Below are 21465 nucleotides of genomic sequence, written 5' to 3'. Positions count from 1 at the left end.
TGTCACTGGATTCTCAGAACGCTGCTTAGGTGCTCCATGCCTGACAAAACCAAAGAGTTCACGGTGGCCATGAGAGTCATTTTTCTGTATTAGTGGAACAGGTAGGGAGGGTCCTCCCCAAGACAATGACGGACCGGATCCTCCTGAAGAGAGGGACAGCAGTTCCCTGCCTGGGCCACCCCAAGATTCTCCTGGGCCACAGGCCCCTCCCCACAGAGCACAGTGACCTCCAGCAAGGATGGTGAGTCCAGGCCTGTCCATGGCCCTGTCAGGACCCGTGGGCTGGTCACACCTGGTCCAGAACGCCGGCACTGACCACGGCCTCCTCCATGTGGGCCTCCTCAGCGGGGACCACCGGGCCCAGGGTGCCCACCACGTGCTGCACCTCGGGAGGGAGGGCACAGTTCGAGTGTTCCAAAAACTTAGCCACCAAAACCCTGGCGTCTGCGTGGGCCTTGCTGTCCACTAAAGAATGTGGCCGCTCTTTGAAGACCGTCTCTAAGGCCTCTGGCTTTCCCCGTGGGTCGTTTTTCCAGGTGTCCCGTGGCCCAGGGGGCGAGAGCGGGTGCTGCCCCGCACAGGCAGCCGTGACAGAGTGAGCTCGGGAAACTAGAAATCAAGGGAAAAGATAATATCTGAAAACAACCAAAACAAAAGGCAGCTGTTAAATGAGTTCTTGACAAAGCAAATGTGAGCCTGCTTGGGACACGCTTTCGGCTGGAATTTCCATGTCCCTGGGCTGGTGCGCTGGGCACGTCCCCATTTCCTGTGTCTCTTCATCCCCACGATGGCCCCTCTTAGCCCTGAGTTGAGCTGGGGTTAACCTAGAGGGGCCACAGCTCCCCGGAGCTGAAGGGCTGGGGAGATGGGAGGGCGAGATGCGAAGCGGGAGGGGAGAGAGGGGCCGGTGCGGGTAGGAGTCCCCCTGGCCTTTGTCTCTTTGCTAGAATTCCTGCGCTCACAGGGGGGTGGCCCTTCTCAGCCTTCTTCGGCTCAGTGACCTTTGCCCTTGTGGGTCTGATGGCATCTGGAGAGGGGTCTGCCTGAAGACCAGAGTTGGGGGTGAGAGAGGGGCAATGCGAGCACCACACTGCCACCAAGTCAAGGGGTGACAGCTGCCACCTCTCACTGGCACCAGAGCTCAGAGCACGCAGGCCCTGCTCCCAGTACCCACCCGGCCAAGGCCAGGGGCAACAGCACAAGCTCCCAACAGGGCGCACGGCTGCTCTGGATAACCCAAGGATCAAGCCATGGTCTGAAGGTGTCTGCAGAGAAAGCCAGCCCCAGGCGGTCTCCTGGGACGGTCGCCCCAAGGACCAGGTTAAGGCCTGACCTGCCCACAGCATATTTCAAGTCACACAGAAGAAACACATTCTGTTTGCCATATTTTTGGTGATACAGGGGCAAGCCTGACCACGAGGCATGAGGGACTGTAAAGACGTCACACACGAGGCGCATCTCCCCTCCAAAGAGCATCTCACAAATGCGGTGAAGCAAGCAGCCGCGGGCCTGGGACGGCAGCTGTAGCTTCTAACACATTCTCCAGAGACAGCAGGGGAGGAAAGGCCGTTCTTTCAAAGCCCTCAACGCGCAAGAGCCCGTGCTCCTGGCGGACACCGTGAGGCCGGGTCTCAGACAAAGGCAGCCAAGCACTGCCAGTCCCGCCCCGCCCCCTCGCCCCCCATCTCGCAGCAGGTGTCAAAGTGCTTCAGAAAAGGAGTGTCTCACCGGTCCCTGGAGCAGCCCTGGACAGTCCTGCTCCCAGGTCCTGGCTGCAGGACGGGGTGTGTGAAGAGGCAGTGCCTTGATCAGAGAAAGAATTCAGTTAACAGGTGGCCGGGAAAAAGGAGAGCCCCCGAGGACAGGAGCATCACTCTCCTGTGGCCGAGAACCATCTTTTTGATGCAGGACTCACCGACGCACATGCTTTTCACCTGCGGGACAGTAACTGCTTTGTCCACTGAGGAGAGGCTGCGCCAAGGGGCTGGTGTGGGGACACGGAGAAGGCCCCGTGACAGCTTGTAATCAAACCACCACTTCTCCTCATCCCCACCCCCCAAATGTCCCGGTTTGCAGAGCCCAGATTTCCCTGCAGCGGGGATAGGCCAGAGGAAGCCATCAGGGGTCACAAGTGCATGGGATCGTGCCCCAGACGTGAATGGGTAACAGCCCTCACTGGGAGGAGAGAAGGGCTGAGTCTGGCATATGCGTGGGGGAGGCGGGGGTCTGACGGAGTCCTGCCTAGTGAGCTGGCAGCCGGATGTGAGAGGGGAGGGCAGCAAGACAGAGGGATATGGGCCAAGGAGCCTGCAGGGGCAAATCTGGCATTTCCACCAGGAGGCCCCTTGTAGTCAATGACCTTGGCGGGTTTATGGTTCCTTCTGGGGATACAGTTCTCCTGCGGCACGGATCCTGTCTATTTGAGGTTCAGCCAGACAAGATCACTGAGTCCAGGCATCCAGCGGGCCCTGCAGCCCTAAGTCCCACTCGACTCTACCTGCAACGACACTGCCGAACTCCCCTGTTCAAGACAAGCACTGTGGGAGGAAGTGTGGGTTCTCAGGCTTCAGGGTTTACTTAGGGCCCCTGGGAGGTTGGCGTGAAATGCAAATCCTGGGCTGCTGGGCCACGAACGGAACGCTGATGGCAGGTCAGAGAGCCCAGGGAGGGCGCCGCCTCCTCAGAGTCACGTGGGGCAGATCGGACCCAAACTCCAGGCCACACAGGGAGTGCTGCCAAGGGGGCCCGTGATGTGCTATTGGAAACACCCCTGTGTCTGCCTGGGGCGGCTCCGGCTGGAGGACGCCCCACCAACCCACTGCTGCCACTGAGGCAGAGCCTTGCCTTACCCTTGGTAAACAGCCTTGCTCCTGGGTCCCACCAGGCCACGAGCAGGCACTGGCACTTCCCACAAGTGTGGAGCCCACACTAGTCCTGGGTAGAGAGCCACCAAGGCCGATGGGTGGATACAGCCTGTGGTCACCTGCCTGATCTGAGTCCCCACCTGGGCTCCATAGCTGGTGTGTAACTGGCAAGCTGTCATGGGCTAGCCGACCCCAGGGGGGGCTCTCATCACCCCACACCTTCCCTCCCTCCTCCCCTACTCCCCAGCCAGAAAGTAGAAAGCCTGGTGGGTGCTCAGCAGGGACCCCTGACTGTCCGCCCCTCCCTAGGGCTCTCGGGCATTAAGGCCACTTTCCCAAAGTGGCCTCTGAGCACAGGTCCCAAGGCCTGGCCTTGATTCTCAGCTCACTGAGGTTGCAGTGTCCAGGGCAGAGCAGGGCACATGCTGGGGACCAGGGGGACTGGACCAGCCATACCTGTCACACCAGATGAGCACGAAGTGGGGTCGCTGGTGGAGCGGGCCACACGCCCAGGACCTGGCACTGCCCTTGTGCCCTGGTCAGGGCCCTCTGGGGACTCGAGGCCAGGTGGCAGGGGCTGCGAGGCATCCACAGGGCCTTCGGGGCTCAGGCCCTGTGCAGTGGCACTCTCGGATGCCAGGAGGCTCGAGCTATCTGCAGGCTCTGCAAGACAAGGGACAGTGTTAGCACCAGTGCTGAGCCACCACCTCGCCACCCAGGACGGACCCCGTGCCCGCCCACACTCCTGTTGGAGAGCAAAGGTCTCAGCCTCCTGCAACCCTCCCAGGAGGAGGCCAGCACCATCTGCCCTTCACTGCCCAGTCTAGACAAACCTGTAATCGCAAGGGCGTGGAAACAGAGCAGGTTTACAAGTGCTTTATGGTGCAGGCAAGTTTGGGGGGACACCAGACGATCTCCCAAGAATCATCCCAGGAAGGGTGTGGGACGCGGGGCACTTACACTCTTCACACTCCACAAGAGACTGAAAGTCAGAAACCAGCCCCATCTCCCATCCAGGGCATGGCTTGGTGGGGGGTGGTCTGAAGCCCAGGAAGGGGGAGGCCACAGGATGCTCGAAGCACACGCCCCACGCAGAAAGAGGCGGGCCTCGGAGGGGCGGCACGGCATCCTAGCCAGGTCCTCCTGGGCCTGAGAACATGCCTGCTGCACACAGAGGGTATGTCCCAGGGCCCGGAATGCAAGCCTTGCCCTGGTCAAGCAGAGGTGGGAAGCTGCCTCGGGAGACCTGCCTAGTTCTCAAAGCATGGACCAGGCCAGCAGCGGCAGCACTGCCTGGGAATGTGTCCACGTTCAGACCCACTGCATCAGAAACTCAGCGATGGGCCCAGCCATTGGGGTCTGAACAAGCCCCCAGGGGATTCTGATGCCTCCCGCCCCCCAAACCAAGTGTGCAACCTACTCTCTATTCCCGCGATGCTGGTCAGGTGGGGCTCAGCCCCTCACCACTCCAAGACCGGCCACTGGGGGGACTGGATCAGAATCTGTCCTAACAAGATCTCAGGGGGCCTGTGTGCACATTATTAAGGCTCGAGAAGCAGTGCTCCCTCTGCTTTTATCCCATTAGCAGACAATGTCAGAGCTGCCTTCCGTGAGGCTCCTCACCCATCAGGCTCCGCAGATTTTTGAGGTGAACGGCCCAGCCGGGGGACCCTTTGTAAGAGTCAGAGCAGCCTGAACAACTCCGGGGTGGGGGGAGGGAAGCTTTGGGGTCTGACCCTTCCATTCCTTTCCGTGGGTCTTATGGGAGGCCTCTCTGTTTCCAGGGCCCTCCTATCTGCAAGCTCGGGTTTCCCGGTGACCTCCCACTTAATCCTCACGGCTCTCCCAGGCTACCACTCAGGAAACACGGCTGAGAGGCCTCGGAGGGAGAGGGTCACGAGGCCACGGGGTGGTGGAACTGGTTGGAAGCAGCCCCGTTCTAGAGCACTCTGGCTTCACCAGCCCTCTGCTGTCTACCCCTGCCCTCTCCATAGATGCTTTGAGACAATTAGCAGTCCATCTGGAAAAACAGAAGGATGAACTGAAACTCTCAAATCCTAGCAAAAAAAAAAAAAATCTTCAGGACGATTCATCTTTCCATTTTGTATTTTTTCTAGCAATGGAGGAAGCATGGGGAGGGGCAGAGGGAGAGGGAGAGAGAGAATCTTAGGCAGGCTCCACGCCCAGCGCACAGCCCAACTCAAGGTTCCATCTCCCGACCCTGAGATCATGACTTGAGCTGAAATCAAGAGTCCGACATCCAACCGACTAAGCCACCCAGGAGCCTGAATCTTTTTCTTTTTCTTTTTTTCCCAATCTTTTTCTTTTTTAAGATACTAGAAGGATAGTTATAGAAAATATAGGAGAATACATCTACAACCTCAGAGTGAAAAAAGACTTTGTAAACATGATAGATACCAGAAAGGAAAGGCTTGATAAATCTGACAAAAAGAAAAATCATTTAAAAAACTGTAAAAATTGTATGGCAAAAGGCATCATTAACAGGGAGGAAGATGAGCACAAACTGGGAAGGTGTCCCTGCAATGAATAGCAAAAGGGAGAAAATGTCTCTATTTAACAAATAATTTTCTTACAAATTTATTTAAAAAAATAACCCACAAAACACTGCAAAAAAGTGAACCCCAAACTGACCTAAAAGTAGGTAATAAACATGTAAGAAGGTGCTCACATCCCATCTTGTGTGTGTATAGGTCACCTCCAGGGTTGATAAGGATCATCAGGAACGATGATGTCTTGGGGTGCCATAAACACCTTTTGTGGGTATGGACACTAGCAGTAAAGCCCTTCCAGAACGCCGTGTGGCCAACACACCAAAACCTAAAATACCTATTTCCTTGGACCCGGCAAGTTCACTCGGTAGAAACTGATTCTAAGGGGATGGTTGGGCAACCAATCAAAACTGAATGTATCCATGAATGTATCCACTTCTCTGTATCCTTAGGAGACCTCAAACCCTCAAGTGGCATTATTAACTGTATCAAATCACAAGGCGGCATACTAGATATATTCTGAATCGTGTTCATCCCTGCTAATTCCTCTTGATCTCCATTTTCTCTCTTTTTTACAGCTTTACTGTGGTATAACTGATAAACAAAACCCTGTGCAATTTTAATATGTAATATTTGATGAGATTGGACATAAGCATATCCTTGATCCCGATTTTCTTTTTTTTTTTTTTAAAGATTTTATTTATTTATTTGACAGACAGATCACAAGTAGGCAGAGAGGCAGGCAGAGAGAGAGAAGGGAGGAAGCAGGCTCCCTGCTGAGCAGAGAGCCCGATGCGGGGCTCGATCCCAGGACCCTGGGATCATGACCTGAGCCGAAGGCAGAGGCTTTAACCCCTGAGCCACCCAGACGCCCCGTGATCCCGATTTTCTTAATGTCAGTGAGAATCCAATGGCTGAGTTCTTCAGGGAAACAGAGTCAGAGAGGGAAATGTGACTTAGTTCTAAACAGTTGTCCTTAACAGAAACGTAGAGTTAGGGTAACATGACCAGGAAACTCATAGGCCAAGACATTCTTGTCCCCGCTAACCAGCCTGTGTTGTGAGCCTGTTTACAGAGTACCACTCATCCCAGTTTCCAGCTTTTCACCTAATGAATCGCAAGCATTTTTCCTAATTAATGTAAAATGACATATTTAGCCTACGTATCATATTTTCCTTGATTCTTATCAATGAACATCATTATCCCTGTAAGTTTTACTCTTATGAAAAATGCAAGTGATCTTTATGGGTACGGTTCTCTTTTCTTTTTTCTTTCTTTTTTTTTTTTTTTTTTGCATTATTCCCCTAGGGCGGTTCCAGAAGTGTGATCACCACATCTAACGGCATAAACATTTTTATGGCTCTTTATCAAGATGCTTTGACAAAAGGAGTGGGTTGATTTGCAAGCTGCCCATCAGGGCTGGGTGAAACAGCTTCCCTCTGGCCTTGCCAGCCTCCATGTCCTCATTATTGTTTTATTTCAGTAAGTGAAAAACAATTCCAGCATCTACTCCCTTCCAGGCACATGCCCCCCCAAAATTCTAGAGCTCCTACGTGAGTCCGGCAAGGTTGCAGGAGACCAGATGAACACACAAGAATGAATGACATCTGTACTGCCATTGGTCATGTGTACTAACAACGAGTGCGCAGAAACCCAAAGTAAAAACACAACACCATTTACGGCTGATCCAAAGAAAATGAAACTCCTAAGTACACACTTACCAAAGCCTGTTCGGAATCTGTATTCTGAAAATGATAAAATGTTGATGAAAGAAGTCAAAGAAGACCTAAATCCATGGGGAGACAGACGGGGTAGAAGGCTCAGATTTGCAAACGTGGCAATTCTACCCCAGTTGCTCTGAGGGCTTAATGCCATTCCTGCTCAATTCCCAGCTTGCATTTTTTGTGGACATAGACAAGTGGGTTATAAAAGGGATATGGAAACACGCAGGCCCTAGACTAGGACCCGGAACAATCCTGACAAAGAGGAGCAGAGTGGAGGTGTGGCTCCCGATGGCAACGCTTACCGCAGAGTGCCCAGTCATCAGAGCAGACGGACTGATGCACAGATGAAGAGAACAGAACACAGGGCCCGGAAGTACCCCCACGCCATTCTGCCAGGCTGACTTTTGACAAAGGTACCCAGGCAACAAATGATCTGGAGCAGCTGGATATACAAAGGCCAAAAAAATGACACGGACCACAACCTCACCCCACCCAGAAACTACTCGGCGGGAGGCATCTTTTCTAAAGGGAACCCAGCTTGACCTGCTCTCCATGAGTGTGTCCGTCCGTTCTTCTCCATATAATCCTGCCCACTTCCAGGCCTGGCCCCTCAGCCAGGAGTCAGTGTTGGAGGCAGCCCTGAGCTTCCCAGTGGAGCCCAGTTAACTGCCCAGATCCTGGGCAGTGAGGAAGGCCCTGCCCAGATAAGTTCCTGACCCTTCTGTCTGTCTCTACCTGCCCTGGACTCTGTGACCCACTAGGCTGCTTGGCCTTCCCAACATGCTTTCCTCCAGAATTTGCATTTTCGGGAGTGATGTGGTGGGAATGGGGAAATAGACTTCCATCTCTGAATAAACCCATCCATCTGAGCCCACCAGAGGGCCCAGCCCCTGCCCATTTGCTCCCGGTGCAACCAGGGGTTGTCTGCTTTCCTGACACCTCGGATGACCTCCCTGCCTCTGGCTTCATACAGCGGCTCCTACATCACATCTGAGAGGTGACCTTCCGTATTTTTCCTTCGATGTTCACTAGGATACAACTTCCAGCGTCCTTCCCCCAGCCTCTCCTGCCAAAGCCAGTGGGCCCAGGGGCCCAGGCCTGGCTCCCTCCTCATGGAGGAGCCCTGTAGACAAGAGCCTGCTACGGTTTCAGCTCCAGAAAGGGTCCATCCCAGATCAAGTCAAGCTTCTCCTCAAACCCATATCCCTCAAGTGGAGGAGAAAGGGTGCTGGGGGAGAGGGAGCGAGTCCCCCCAGAGAGAGCATGAGGCCCCCCAAGTGGACCGACTTACTTATTACTGCATGTGGCTAATGGGGGGAGCTTTGGAGAACATACATGGTACTGAACAGCAAAGCCTGTAGCAAATTCCAACCCCTTAACAAGTGGGCAACGGAGGGAGGACAGGAGCAGGAAGGAGAGAGAAATAGGAGGTTGAGGAAAGGGGACGTGCTTTGAAAAATATACACTTACTTCAAATGCTGAAAAAGGTTAAAATTACCTTGTGTGCTGAAGCCAGCTGTGGCATCTGGGTCCCCGGGGCTGGACTCGGTCACCTGCTGATCCACACTTGTAAGCTACGGCAAGAAATGAGGCATCAGATGGGACATTGCAACAGGCCCCAGAAACCGAGGCTGACTTCAGAGCTCATCTTCTAGAAGACATGTACGGACATTTCTGCTTTTCTCCTCTAAATTTTTGGAGCCAGGCTGTGAGGATGCCAAGGCCAAAGGATCACTGCCAAGGCCAGAGCCTGTCTCTCTGACCTTCTGAAAGCCAAGTGCCCAGCTCTTCCCAAGAGCCCAACCGGGGCCAGGAGCCAGCCGCCCTGAGCTCACTCACCTTCCACTTCCGGGGGCACTGTTGGGAAATGATAAAGGCCACACAGGGTCCTCCAGAGTCACTGCAGGAGGTAGGACAGTCCCTGGCCTCGCTCCTAACTGCTCCCTCCCAACTGCTCTCCCCCCTGCTCCCACAGCAGGAAGAATAAAGCCCCAGGGGCCAGACATCGTGAGACCCGTCATGCTTCGGGCCAGCACAGCTTGCATACAGGGTGGACTTTTAAGAAACAATCCTGACCTCCGAGAGCCCCCAGACTCCCCCAGAGTTTGCATCAGCTCCCTTCCCTTTTGCCTTCTGCAGATGGAAGCCAGAGGTTGCTCCCACGGCTGCCCGCCCTGCCTGAGCTCTAGCTCAGAGTCCAAGTCCACTCAGGCCGTGTGCTTGGTTGAACGTGGGCCCCATGGCTCCGGGCACTCTGTCCAGTCCTGGTGGAGGGGGTGGCCGTGAGGACTGCACCATGTTTGGAAGTCGTCATGCTTTTGCAGATTTCTTCTTGAATGGATCATTCTGCCCAGAGAGGCCTTGGGGAGTATTGGGGGGGGCGGTGTTCTGGGAAGACCAGACCTCCTCTGCTGGGCAGGGAACGGCCATCTCTGCTTTCTGGCCCTGACTTCACCTGCCCATCCTCTGCTCGCACACTCGGTTCCCACACCGGGTGACCACATCTGTTCCATCGCTCCTTTTACAGGACAAGGGCCCCACACAGGCCACATGCCTGAATGTCATGAACACCGTGCACGTGTGCCCATGTGCGATCTCCAAAAGCAATTTCTGCATCCTTGTGTTATTTCAGTATGGCTCTGGGGACCCGCTTGCAAATAATGAGCTCTGGGGGAGGCCCAGAAAGGTGAGGAGGGCCCCTGCAGCTTGGTCCCATTCCGGCTCAGGTAATTACATCCCTGCCTCCCTTGTCTCCCGCCACTTCAATCAGACAGCTGCTCGTCTTCATCGAGTCTTTCCACCAGGCTGGAGCTGCGGCAGGTGCTGGGCGGGAGCCCTCCCACCAACACAAAGCGGGGGAGGCATGCCCATGCCGGGGACCCGCGACAGGGTTTGGGGGGCAAGAACGGCACCTGCAGTGAAGACCCAGGGCCGCCTAACCATTCCCTTTGATCCCGCTTCCAAGTAATACCCACACGCCATGTTCCTTCCTCAGTACACCCGTCCCGTGGGGGAGGGACCGGGAGGGGAGGGAGAGTCCCATGGCCACCAACGCTCACCTGCTTTTTCACTGAAATCACTATTATCTGCCTACAAACTGGTGTTGGAAATCTCTGTCCAGAATATTCTGCTAAATCACACAAAAAAGAACAACGGCCTCAAGGTTAATTCCCTTCCAATACCTTTCCTGACTCTTCAAACACTTTTTTTTTTTTTCAGGCATGGGTGGCCACTCGGACACTCAAGGCTTGAAGAAGAGCTTCTAGTAATAAAGAAATATAAATAAAACAAGAGAAATAAAAGGCACAGTGGGACAAGGTCAGGAGGAAATTGGATTCATTTCATATTTCGCAGCCGCGGTGCTGGCTTCCCTCTGGCTCCCGGTCAAATCTGGTTTTGAGAAGAGACAGCTCCTGGCAGCGTATCTATCACATCTCATAAGTGGGGTGTCAAGGGTTTAATTTGAATTTGGCCCTCCCTGACGGCCAAGGCCACTTTGCCTCCCAAAAGCTGGGGACGGAATAGCTGTGAGGTCTGCACGGCATTTTCTATTAAATATAAAGGCAGCAGAGAAGGCAGGAGAAGGCATAATTTAAGTTGAAATCTGAGTTTAGCAATAAAGGCTTATAATAGCTCTTGTAGGAGAGGGCCGCTGAGAGGTGAGGCTGTGCCTATGGCCTCGCGTGGGACACCCGGAGGCTGCCTTTGCTTGTACCCAGACACGCTATATTGACCAGTTGTTTTCATTAAAAAGTCCGTTGGGAGGCGCCTGGGTGGCTCAGTCGGTTAAAGGTCTGACTCTTGATTTCGGCTCAGGTCAGGATCTCAGGGTTGTGAGATCAAGCCCCACTCTGGGCTCCACACTGGGCACGGTGCCTGCTTGAGATTCTCTCTCTCCCTCTCTCCCACTCCCCTGCTCTCATGCACGCATGCATGTGCTCTCTCCCCCCCCAAAATAAAAATAAAAATAAAAAAAGTGCATTGGCATTGGACAAATAAGCCAAATCTCCCTTTCTTTTAGGAAGCTCGGTAGCTCAGACCCCAGCATGGAAATCCTGCCCTATTTCTGCAGTACATTTCCCACACCCGGGGTGGGTCAACCAGCAAATATCAGATTTTCTTTAGAGGCAATTGTCTGCAATCACAGAAAATGTGAATTAAGATCTTAAGCTAGGGTCCCAAGGCAATCGTTGAAGCAGCTGTGCTATCCAGATTTTTAAATGCAAAGGTGATTTCATTTGAAACTATAAATTCTAATCTTTAGGACTTGTGGTTCGCTGCACCTTGGCCATGTCCACTGCCTTTCTCACAATTTCTAGTCTCCTACCTCAGGTTTCCCTCCTGCCTGCCAGATGGCCACCAAATTAAAATTCGTGAAGTACTGCTGGATCACATCAATTCCAAACACCGAACTCTTCAAAGGCACTGCTGTAGTCCAACATCCAAGGTCATAAAATCTATACCCAAATTATTTCCATGAACCTCCTTCATTATCTCAAGCTCCCCAACCAGACTCCACGCAGTTTCACCACGGTCTCTGCCCAGGCTGTCTCTTGATGAGCCTCCCCGTTGTTCACATGCCCAATCCCACTCAAATTGTCAAGGTTGATTCCTCCCCGGAAGCCCCAGAGAGGTTTCCTGGAGCCCGTCCTGTCACTACACCAGACTGCTAGTTCCGCGAGGAAGGGACTCTGCTCTGTTCGCGGTTCCGTATCCCACAGAACACGGCACAGTCTTCTGTGGTCCCTGGAATGTAAGCCTGTCATCCCTATAGGAAGATCAAACTGGCAAGTTCTCAGGAACTTTCTTGTTATAGAAAAGAATGCACCCCTTTTGATCCTGCCCTACAGTTAAGGTCTTGAGCCAAGGGAAAGAGAAGGACATCACAAACGAAGTCTCCAGTCTGGGAGAGTGAATGGGTCAAAGTGAGTGTGCTTGGTCAAGGGGTGTTTTTTCTTCCTGTGTTAAAAATCTCCCCCAAATGAGTGGCCTCCTGCCCCTGTACAGACTCCCCCCCCCAACACATGTCCTGCTTTTCCATCTTCTGTCATCTTCTCTCTACCCAGATGAGTCCTGATAGGCAATTTACATGCCATTTGTCCACAAGGGGAAGTGATTAACCTCTCCCTCCCCCTGGGAGAAAGGATGCTGCTGGAAAGGGGGGGGGCAGTTCCTTGATGTCTGCAGGTGGGAGGGCTGCCCTGGGGGAAGGGGCAGCTGGCCATGCAGCCTTCCCTCTATGGCTTCCAGACTCCCAGAGGTGTCTGTGGGATTGAAAATTGCTGCCAGACCATGGGGTCAAAGAGGACAGGCCCAGTGAGAGGAGAATGGAGGTGGCCCTTTAATCACCAGCTCCTCCCCCTCCCAGAGGGGCCGGCCCAGAGAAAGGCCATGCAGACCCACACTTCTTCCGCAGATCACATTTGTGGAGGGCTGTATAAGCTGGTAGTTTCTGAGCCAACGCAATGCGAGACGGGACTTATCAGTGCATTTCAGGTGGGCTGGGCTAAGCTATGATGGTTGGTAGGTTACGGGTATTAAGGGTATTTTCAAATTACAAGGGGTATCTCTGGTTGTAACCCTATCATAAGTCAAGGAAGATCTGTATTCCATGTTACAGAAGAAAAGAGTAAACCAGAGATAAAACACTCATCAGTATCCTTGGGGTGTGCAAGTGTAGGGTGGATCCAATGTCACACGCAAATCCGGAGGCCCCTTTCCACCATCTAGGGTCCTTGATGGACTGCAGGGGGTGTTCCCCATTCCCATCATCAGGACAACTGTTGGGGGGTTCTCACTATCAGGACTGGGAAGCAAAGGGCTCTGAGAAGTCCGGCTGCTCCCCACAGGGTAGTGTGCCCATATCACTCATCCTTCCGTGGCATTCTGTGTTCTGGAAATGGGAATGATACCTCACAAAAGGGAGGACAGAGAGGCAGGCCAGAGCTGGTCCCCAGAATCAAGCTGAATTTCTGTGATGGCAATTAGCAGCAGGTGGAAGGGTGACAGCCGAGCTCCTTCTTCTGCCCAAGGCAGCCATGGAGAATCACACACCTCTGGGCTGGTTGGGGTCTCCAGGCCCATGGATGGCCCTGCCTGGTGCCCCTGCTGGTTACAGGGCAGAGCTGACCATCTGAGGCTGGGTCAGCCTCCCTCTCCTTCCCTTCTGTGGACTTCCCTCCCCAACCTTGGCTCAGCTGCTCCCACCCCCAAGGCCCTTCCAAAGCCCCGTGGTAAGCCCTCACGCCCCAGGCCAACAGTCCTCCTAACTACCTCCCATCTTCTCTCCTCTTGGCCAAGCACCTCGCAAGAGCGAGCTACTCCAGTTCCCGGAAAAGCAGCCCTACAGGAGCAGGAGCTAGAGCTTAGGTAGGAACACAAATTCTCAGCAGGATCCCCCTCCCAGCTACCGACTCAGAAACTCCGGGGGTGGGACTCCTGGGATGCCCACCGGAGCCCAAAAACTACTGGCTCACATCCCTCCTACACGTCCTCATGTCCCATCCCCTCCTCTGTCCTTGTAGCTTCTCAAAGTATTGCCATTCTGTAGGGCTCTCCCTGCAGAACCTCCCAGTTCCCCAGAATGGGTGACCATCTCGGTGGCTAACGTGGATCTCTCCAAGGCCCCAAGCTATAGATCCTATCACCTGGTGGACACCTGCATGGATGTTCTGATGATCTCAGAACCCACTGGGCTGCCTGGGTAGGTCACCCTGTACCCATGTCATCCTCCTTCCAGACTCATCCTGAGTGGCTTTCTATTTGAGGATATGCATGCTGCACTGTCCCTCCTTCTGAGCCTTGCCACCTGCCACCCACTTAGCCTGAGCCCTCAGCTCACATAGACTTCCTGGAATTCCCCAAGTAGAGATGGATGCTCCTGCCCAGTGTCCTCCAGCAGGGCTTGGGGCTCCCCTCAGAATACTTATAACTTCCTTCACAGGAGACATTTCCCCTTGATAATACTGATCTGAATTATTTTTATCATAAAGAGGAAAATAAATCACTTCAGAAAGGCAGAATTTTCCACTCATCTTTTTACAGAATTCAAGAGAAGTTCAATTATTTTAAGTTTAGAAATAAGATTTCACAGTCACACTTTGCGTCTCCACTAATGAATCCCACCCCCACCCCAACCCCAGGCAGCTCCTACACACCTGCTTCTACTGTGGACAGGAAAAAGGCCAAGAGTCCTTGGTCACTCGCTGTCTGCCATCTGCAGCTTGATGAGCTGGTCCAGGACATTTCAGGGCAAGAGGTGGTGGAGAAGGAAGGCCCAGAGGCTCAGGTGGTGAGCACCATCGCCTGCAAGGGTGGGCTGAGGCAGCCTGAGGAGTCCCGCCCAGGTGAGCCTCAAGGAATATCTTTCTTGCAAAAAATGTGTGGCCAACATCCTGCTGGGCACAGAGGTAAGCACTTCCCTTTTCTTCCTGTCCCACAACTGTCTGGCCTGCAGAATGGGATCTCCCTTGTGGATGTGACTGTTTCTAGAGGCTTGTGGAAGCTGAGTCTGAAAAGCCATTGTGCAAAACCATTTCTCCACCCACAGAGGTCCCTTAGGGCCAGGAGCTCCTCAGTGGATGGCTGAGAAAAGGACAGGCACTGCCTCCTGGCCTTCTCACCTCCTGGCCTTCTCAAGGCCTCCTGGCCTTCTCTTTGGGACCTCAAAGGGACAGAGAGGACATCAGAAGGTCTGGGCTGGATGTGAGATAGGTGACTTGGGATCCTGTCTGAAGGTTCTATGCTGCTGAGAAGCCCATAGGTATGTGGGTCCAGATGGGTTAGGGAGAGCTCTGCAGTGCCCTTCAGATGCTCCTGGTTCTTGTTTGCATACCCTCTTCTGCCCAGGGCTCAGGGCCCAGAACTGGCTGCAGCCCCCGTTCTTGGCAGGATTTCTCAGTTCCCCTGAATGTGCCCCTTCTCGGTTTGACTGCTGTGCTCACCCATGGGCCCCCAGTTATGGGCCTTCCCCAAACCCTGTCCTGTGTGAACTTTTGAGAGTTCCCATCTCTCTGCTCTGGTTTGTGGCCTTTGATATTCAGGAGTGACAACTGTGATGACGACAATGATGATGACAATATCATAAAAAGGGCAACTGATGTTTGCTGAATCAGAACCCACTCTATGTCAAGTGTTGTGCTGAGTCCATTCCACACATTCCTTTCCATCCTATGTGTTTGATACTATTATCCCCATTTTACAGGTGAGGAAACCGAGAATCCACCAATGTATCCCCCAGTGCGTGCCCATTGTGGGTCAGGGACCCCAAGGCTGTGGGAATGCCTGACTCACCAGGCTCAGAGGAAGCCTGCTACACCTTGCCTGGTGACTCAGGCACTTTCCTGGCCTATGCCTGCCAGGCCTCATGCAGGACCAGGGATCTGGCACGGCTCTCTCAGCTCCCCAGTAGACAATGACAGAGGCATGTCACTGACACAGGCCAGAGTCCCCTGAGTACTCAGTTCATAGCCTGAGCTCTATCCCTGGGGGGTGTCTGCTCATGGCTTTGAACCTGTATCAGTTCCTTCTGCACTGTGTCCCCAGACACACCAGCCAGACTTCAGTTCAGGTGCATCTGAGAGAAGCCAAGGGAGAGAAGCTCAAACACTAGGACTGGCATCCTTGGACCTGGTGTGGGGTCTTTATAGGTCCTACTCTCTGAGCCTGCTGCCTTCTCTCCACAAGATCACAGAGAGAAATACAAATGCAAGGAGTGTGTCTTAGTACAGGGAACTGGCTTGTCTGGGGTGGGGGGGGGGGTCTCACCTGGCTGGTGGTGGTTGGGCCCACCACGGCCTCGTAGGGCGGGGGGAGCTCCGTGGGGTAGAGCAGGCCAGGACTGTTGATGGCAACATCATACAAAGTGCTGAATGGAGAGGGAGCAAAGTCCAAGTGGAGGCCCCTGAAAAGGCAGAACCATCCCATTGTCACTCCTGGGATGGGGGAGGGGATCCTGAACTGCTGACCTTTCTCTTAAAAGCAATCAGAATGTCTTTTGTCAGGGTTTCCCTTGGTCAAATGCTCATTGTGTTTATGAAATAAAAGGCTCATTCCCTAGGCAGTTTTATCTTTTTTTTTTTTTTTTCCTGGAGAGATGTCGACAGGCCCTGTCCACTGAAATTAAAATAATCATAGAGCCGATCAAATCTTTAATTAAATTTTACAGGTCCTCTTAATGACCATAACTCAGCGGCAGTTTTGTGTTTCATGAGAACGTAACGGAGCCGCTCTTGTGGGGCTAGGTTTGCTTTTGTTGTTGCACGGCGGCAATACCAAGAGAAACGTTCTCTCTCAAAGCCAACGTTGTTCTCTCTTTTCACTGTTCACGCTCTGGTCTCTAATCAAACATGCTCTCTTATGTTCACTCTCCTCTGCTCAGCTGCCCCACTGAAAACGAGCGTGGCTGTTGCAAGTTCCACCTCCCCTACTGCTCCTATCTTCCTGGTGTCCGCATAGGTCACTGCCACCATCACCAGAAAGACCCACCTGTGGGCTTCGGCTGTGGGCGTGCAGGTGTACTCTGGCGGGTAATAGGGTGGAGGTGGGAGTGGGGGTATGAACTCATCGAAATCCAGGGTCTGGTGGAGTACGGTGCCATGGGGGGTCACACAGGCTGGGCTGGCAGAATGCACCCTTTGTGGAAGGAACTGGAAAACAGAGAGATTCAGAGTTATTTGGGACATCTTGTGTGGCTTGTGTCTAATTAAGCTAATTATACATAAGCTTTAATGATTCGTTTGGAACTTATGTAATTTGAACTGTCGGACTGTGACGGCGAAACACACACTTAAAGATGATGGCTCCGTGAGGAATGCCTCGCCCCCACAGCTTCTTCGTTAGGCTTTGTTTCTCACAATGCTACACAGAATGCCTCCATTCTAAGGAGAAATACAGTCTGGGAAGTCTTTAATTTCACCCCCACCCCTAAATCTTTCTCTTTAGATTATACTACTCAAAGTGTGTGGGTTAAAATGGTGCCTGACGTCCATGATTTAAGATAGCACTTCCTGACGTGCATTCATGAGGAAACACCAGACCCTCAAGATGTTCCTCTACAGCCCCTCCCAAATTCCTACAGTGAAATAAATTTGGGAAATGCTACATAGTGTTGTACTCCCTTTTTGGTGCCTTGTAGTGCATGTTTGTGTATTAAAGCTTCTGAGAAGGTCTGCACCAAAATAAAATAAAATAAAATAAAATAAAATAAAATAAAATAAAATAAAATAAAATCTGTTTAATCCATTAAAGGAATATTTCTCAAATATTTCATTATGGGTCCTTTTGGACACATGGTATCTATGAACACTTCTCAGTCCTAGAAATTCATAAACTCTGTAAAACACTGCTCTGAAGGAAAAGAATCATGAACTCCAAAACATTCTGTGGGGCAACCTTCAAACCAAGACACTGCTTGAGCAAACTGAGGTAAAATCACTTAAACAAAAAGAATCCTGCCTCTGCCTAGCTTTCCATTTCTGCCATAGGAAGCACTGGCCAATAACTTCCCATTTCTGGTCACTGCTGCCAGAGGTTACCTGTAGCATGGAGATGTCTGAGCCATTGCTCCAGTTCCAATCAACACCTCATTGTGAGTGCCTGCAGGTACAAGAAGCTCTGTGCTACTCAAATGCTATGCTCTGGGCTGTCCACCACATGAAGAGTGAGACAATCAACTGTATATGGCCAAGCAAGGATAGTTCTGCTAGTAAACAAGCTCTCCAAGCACTGTGTGGGGGCCTGGAGTCTACAAAGGGTTAATGAAGATGACATTTGAACAGGTCTGAAGATTGGGAAGTAGGCTTACAAAAAGGTGCTCTAGGCTCAAGAAGAACAGGTGAGCTAGTGAAAGATGTGTTTAAGAAAAGCAAATCTACATAAGACCCTAGAAGTTAATTCTGGAGGCACTGGGGGGGTAGGGATGGTGCTAGAGCTGGGAAGCAGTGCTATTAAACTGTGTGGTAGCAAGAACCTTCTGGCAGCCATGCTTAGGGTAGTCTGGACTTCTTAAGAGGCTGGGATGGTAGGACACTTTTGCACAAGCAAGGGTGAGGTCATGATTCTGAATATGGTCAAATGCCATGAAATCAGCATGCTCTAGACTTACGGAGAAAGAATAGTGACCATGTCCACACATGTAACGCATCAGACTGAAATTGTCTCATGTGGTTTTTTTTTTTTTTTAAAGATTTTATTTATTTATTTGACAGAGAGAGATCACAAGTAGGCAGAGAGGCAGGCAGAGAGAGAGGAGGAAGCAGGCTCCCCACTGAGCAGAGAGCCCGATGTGGGGCTTGATCCCAGGACCCTGGGATCATGATCTGAGCCGAAGGCAGAGGCTTTAACCCACTGAGCCACCCAGGCGCCCCTCATGTGGCTTTTCTTAACACACAGAGCACGTTCCCTGCCTTTCCAGCAGGTCCGAGCTGTGGCTTTGTTTAATTGTCTGAAATAGAGGTGAGTGGCTAGGAGCTGGTCGAATGTGTGTCTGTCATCCTCTGCCTTGGAAATCTGTCGGCCCTGATGTGTACTGCACAAAGCTGAGCAGTTAGGACAAGGCCAAATGTCCTTGAAGTCTAATAGGGACATATTTTGAATGAGTCTCTATCAGAAATTAGAAAAATCAATAACATACTCAAGCATGAAATGCAAAAGTCAAAATGCTTTCTTACTAAAGGTACGATCCCACCAGGAGCGGGAACAAGAAGCATTTTCAACGAGAAAGGCAAGACACTTCAGATGATCCTATTAGCCGGTTTAAATGGGTCGATGCTGCCATACACCAGAGGTGTTTTAAAGGCTAAATGACAGCTTTAACCACTTCTGCTCTAAACGCCAGATCACCTTTCCAGTGGTGTGCTGCCTCCATTTTCAGGGAAGCAACTCAGACTCAGCTTATTGCGAACTGAGCTCTCACCTAGGTTCCTCAACCTTCCCAGGAGGAAGTCTGCAAGTCACACTTGACATACACCCTCCTCCCCAACAAGGTGGGGTCTGTCTCCAAGCCCAAGGTTACCTGCTTGGGACTCTGCTCTGAGATGTCAGAGCTAGAAGTCTGCAAACCACGTTTCCCAGACTCCCTTGTCAGTTGGCTTCCTGTTGGGCTCTGCCTACGAGGGGCACTCGAGGGAGGATGGAAGAAGAGAGCTACTGTTCTGCTCTTTCCCCACTCCTACCCTCGTGTTCCATGGAAGCTGCCTCCGTGGCTGCTCATTTCTGTGCCTGTTCTCTCTTCCCGGATCCCCACTTCCCTTTCACCTGGCAACCTCCTAGTCATCCTTCAGGACGGACAGGAATGCCTCTTGCCCAGCCCACACCCCACCATGCTGTGTACTCTCATGTCTGCAGATCAGTGGCCAGGCTCAAAGACTGAGCCTGCATTGGGGTGTGGTGGGTGGAAAACCGGCTCTGAATCACCACGTCTTCCCCAGGTGGTCCTCCTTGTTCTGGGCCATCTGCAAATGTTTTGTTTGTTCCATGTGTAGTGGAGTGGTCCTGGTACCCAGCTGAGGTGTTCCCACACCTGATGTGAGCATTATTATTGCCCAGCACTTGTCATCCATAAAAGAGGAGTGTGCATTTTTTTTTAAAGATTTTTTTTTTTAATTTGACAGAGAGAGATTGCAGGTAGGCAGAGAGGCAGGCAGGGGGTGGGGGGAAGCAGGCTCCCCGCTGAGCAGAGAGCCTCACACGGGGCTTGATCCCAGGACCCTGAGTCCATGACCTGAGCTGAAGGCAGAGCCTTAACCCACTGAGCCACCCAGTCACCCCAGGAGTGTGCATTTTAGACTCTGCTGGAGACAAGCCCCTCCTCATCTGTTTGCTCTGGAGAGGGAGTCCCAACTTAGGGGGTGCTGTCCTTCCAGGTGCATTGGAACCAGGGTAGAGGGCTGGGGTACACGGGCCTATAGCAGCTTCCCCAGGCCCACTTAGAAAGACCCTAAAATTTGGTTCTATAAGAACAGTCCATACTCTGGGGTCTCAGAGGGGATGTGAAGAGGTCAGTGGGCCTTGGGTGGCCCTGCCTGACCACTGAGAGCCCATGAGATTATGAGCACATTACTGACCTCTTTGAGTCGCGAACCCCCTCTCTGACCTCACCCGGCCTGACAGGGTCACACTGGGAAACACCATTTCTGTCACAGACCCAGATGGCAGTGTTGTGTGGCTTAAACAAAGGACCGTATCACTAATATTCGCTCTGCAGTCCCTACACCTCCCTCTCCTGCCATGCAGGAAGGTGGAGGAGTGAGGAATGAAGGGCAGGACAAGGGGCTGGTATTTCCAGGAAGTCCTCTGAGTTCCGAGCAGCTTCTTCTCGGTCCAGGCTCCAGGACAGGTCTGCCAGCCTCTTTTTACACCCCTCCCCAGACTCCTGAGCAGAGGCTGCCTCTCTGGTTCCCTGGGGAGCAGAGTGCACTCTCCCGGCTTCCCCACCACACTCTGGCTCCTGAATGGATCACACACATCTCTGAGATTTCCCATAAGGACTAAGAAATACAGGGCAATGGCTCTCTTCCTCTACCCTTCCTGACACTTGGGAGAAATACGCTAATATTCCTTAATTGACCTCTTGTCGCCAACCGGCGTCGCCGACAGAGCTGGGCTCTGTCTCCACACTCCAAACGCCGGAGTCATGCCCACCAGAACACATTGCTGCTCTCTGGTCCTGCTACCACCCCAGGGGTGTTCCCTGCCAATCCAGGGCACGGGGTGCCTTCCCCAACAGCTCATGACTAGGTTAGTTACGACCGTAATCTATAATGAACTACGAATGCAGGCAGAAAAACTTGCTTGTTCTATGAGAACCAAGTTGAATGCTTTGGGGAGACTTGACAAAGGAGCACAGCTGAGTAGAAAGTGCTGCCAAGCTGGGTCCTGGCAAGGCAGCTGTAAGGGAGCGGAGAGGAGTCAAAACATCCGGCGGCGGGGGGGGGGGGGTCTGCGTTCTGCTCACTTTGCAGGTATCACTCCAATTTAAAGGAATGGAATCTGGAAATTACAGATGGTGTCGTTTTCTATAAGTTTATACAGGAAATATAACTTGGTACACTAATACCCAGACCCCCAATCAAACAGAAGGTCTTGGCCCCAGAGCAAAACCCTGGTAGACAAATGCTCATCTGCATATTTAAAGTCACAACGTTTGCAGCATACATGTTTCACTGTTAGGATTGTCTGTTGTAACTAGCTTTTTAAGACGAATCAGGGATTGCCTTGGTGGCTCAGTCAGTTAAGCATCCACTCTTGATTTTGGCTCAGGTCAAGATCTCAGGATTGTGAGATCCAGTCCTGCATCAGGCTCCACACTCAGCGCAGGTCTGGATGAGATTTTCTCTTCCTGCCCAAAATAAATAAATAAAATCTTGA

At 52.3% G+C, this 21465-nt stretch overlaps 1 protein-coding gene across 1 annotated transcript in view; it reads right to left on the bottom strand.

Moving 5' to 3' along the window:
• Positions 1-286: 286 nt before the first annotated feature.
• The window catches only part of ENTREP2 (endosomal transmembrane epsin interactor 2), a gene marked incomplete at both ends in the record, with an annotated part of 474734 nt that continues 453555 nt past the window's right edge, over positions 287-21465 (bottom strand). Inside the window, 6 exons of the mRNA XM_080807394.1 lie at positions 287-609; positions 1729-1803; positions 3321-3527; positions 8597-8672; positions 15865-16000; positions 16585-16745. Of these exons, the coding sequence (XP_080663520.1) occupies positions 287-609; positions 1729-1803; positions 3321-3527; positions 8597-8672; positions 15865-16000; positions 16585-16745 (978 nt within the window). The remainder of the gene's footprint in view (positions 610-1728; positions 1804-3320; positions 3528-8596; positions 8673-15864; positions 16001-16584; positions 16746-21465) is intronic.

This window comes from Martes martes (assembly GCF_963455335.1).
Source record: "Martes martes genome assembly, chromosome: 7".
Taxonomy (NCBI): domain Eukaryota; kingdom Metazoa; phylum Chordata; class Mammalia; order Carnivora; family Mustelidae; genus Martes; species Martes martes.
Note: the sequence above shows the minus strand (reverse complement) of the source record. Positions and strands in the feature narration are given on the sequence as shown.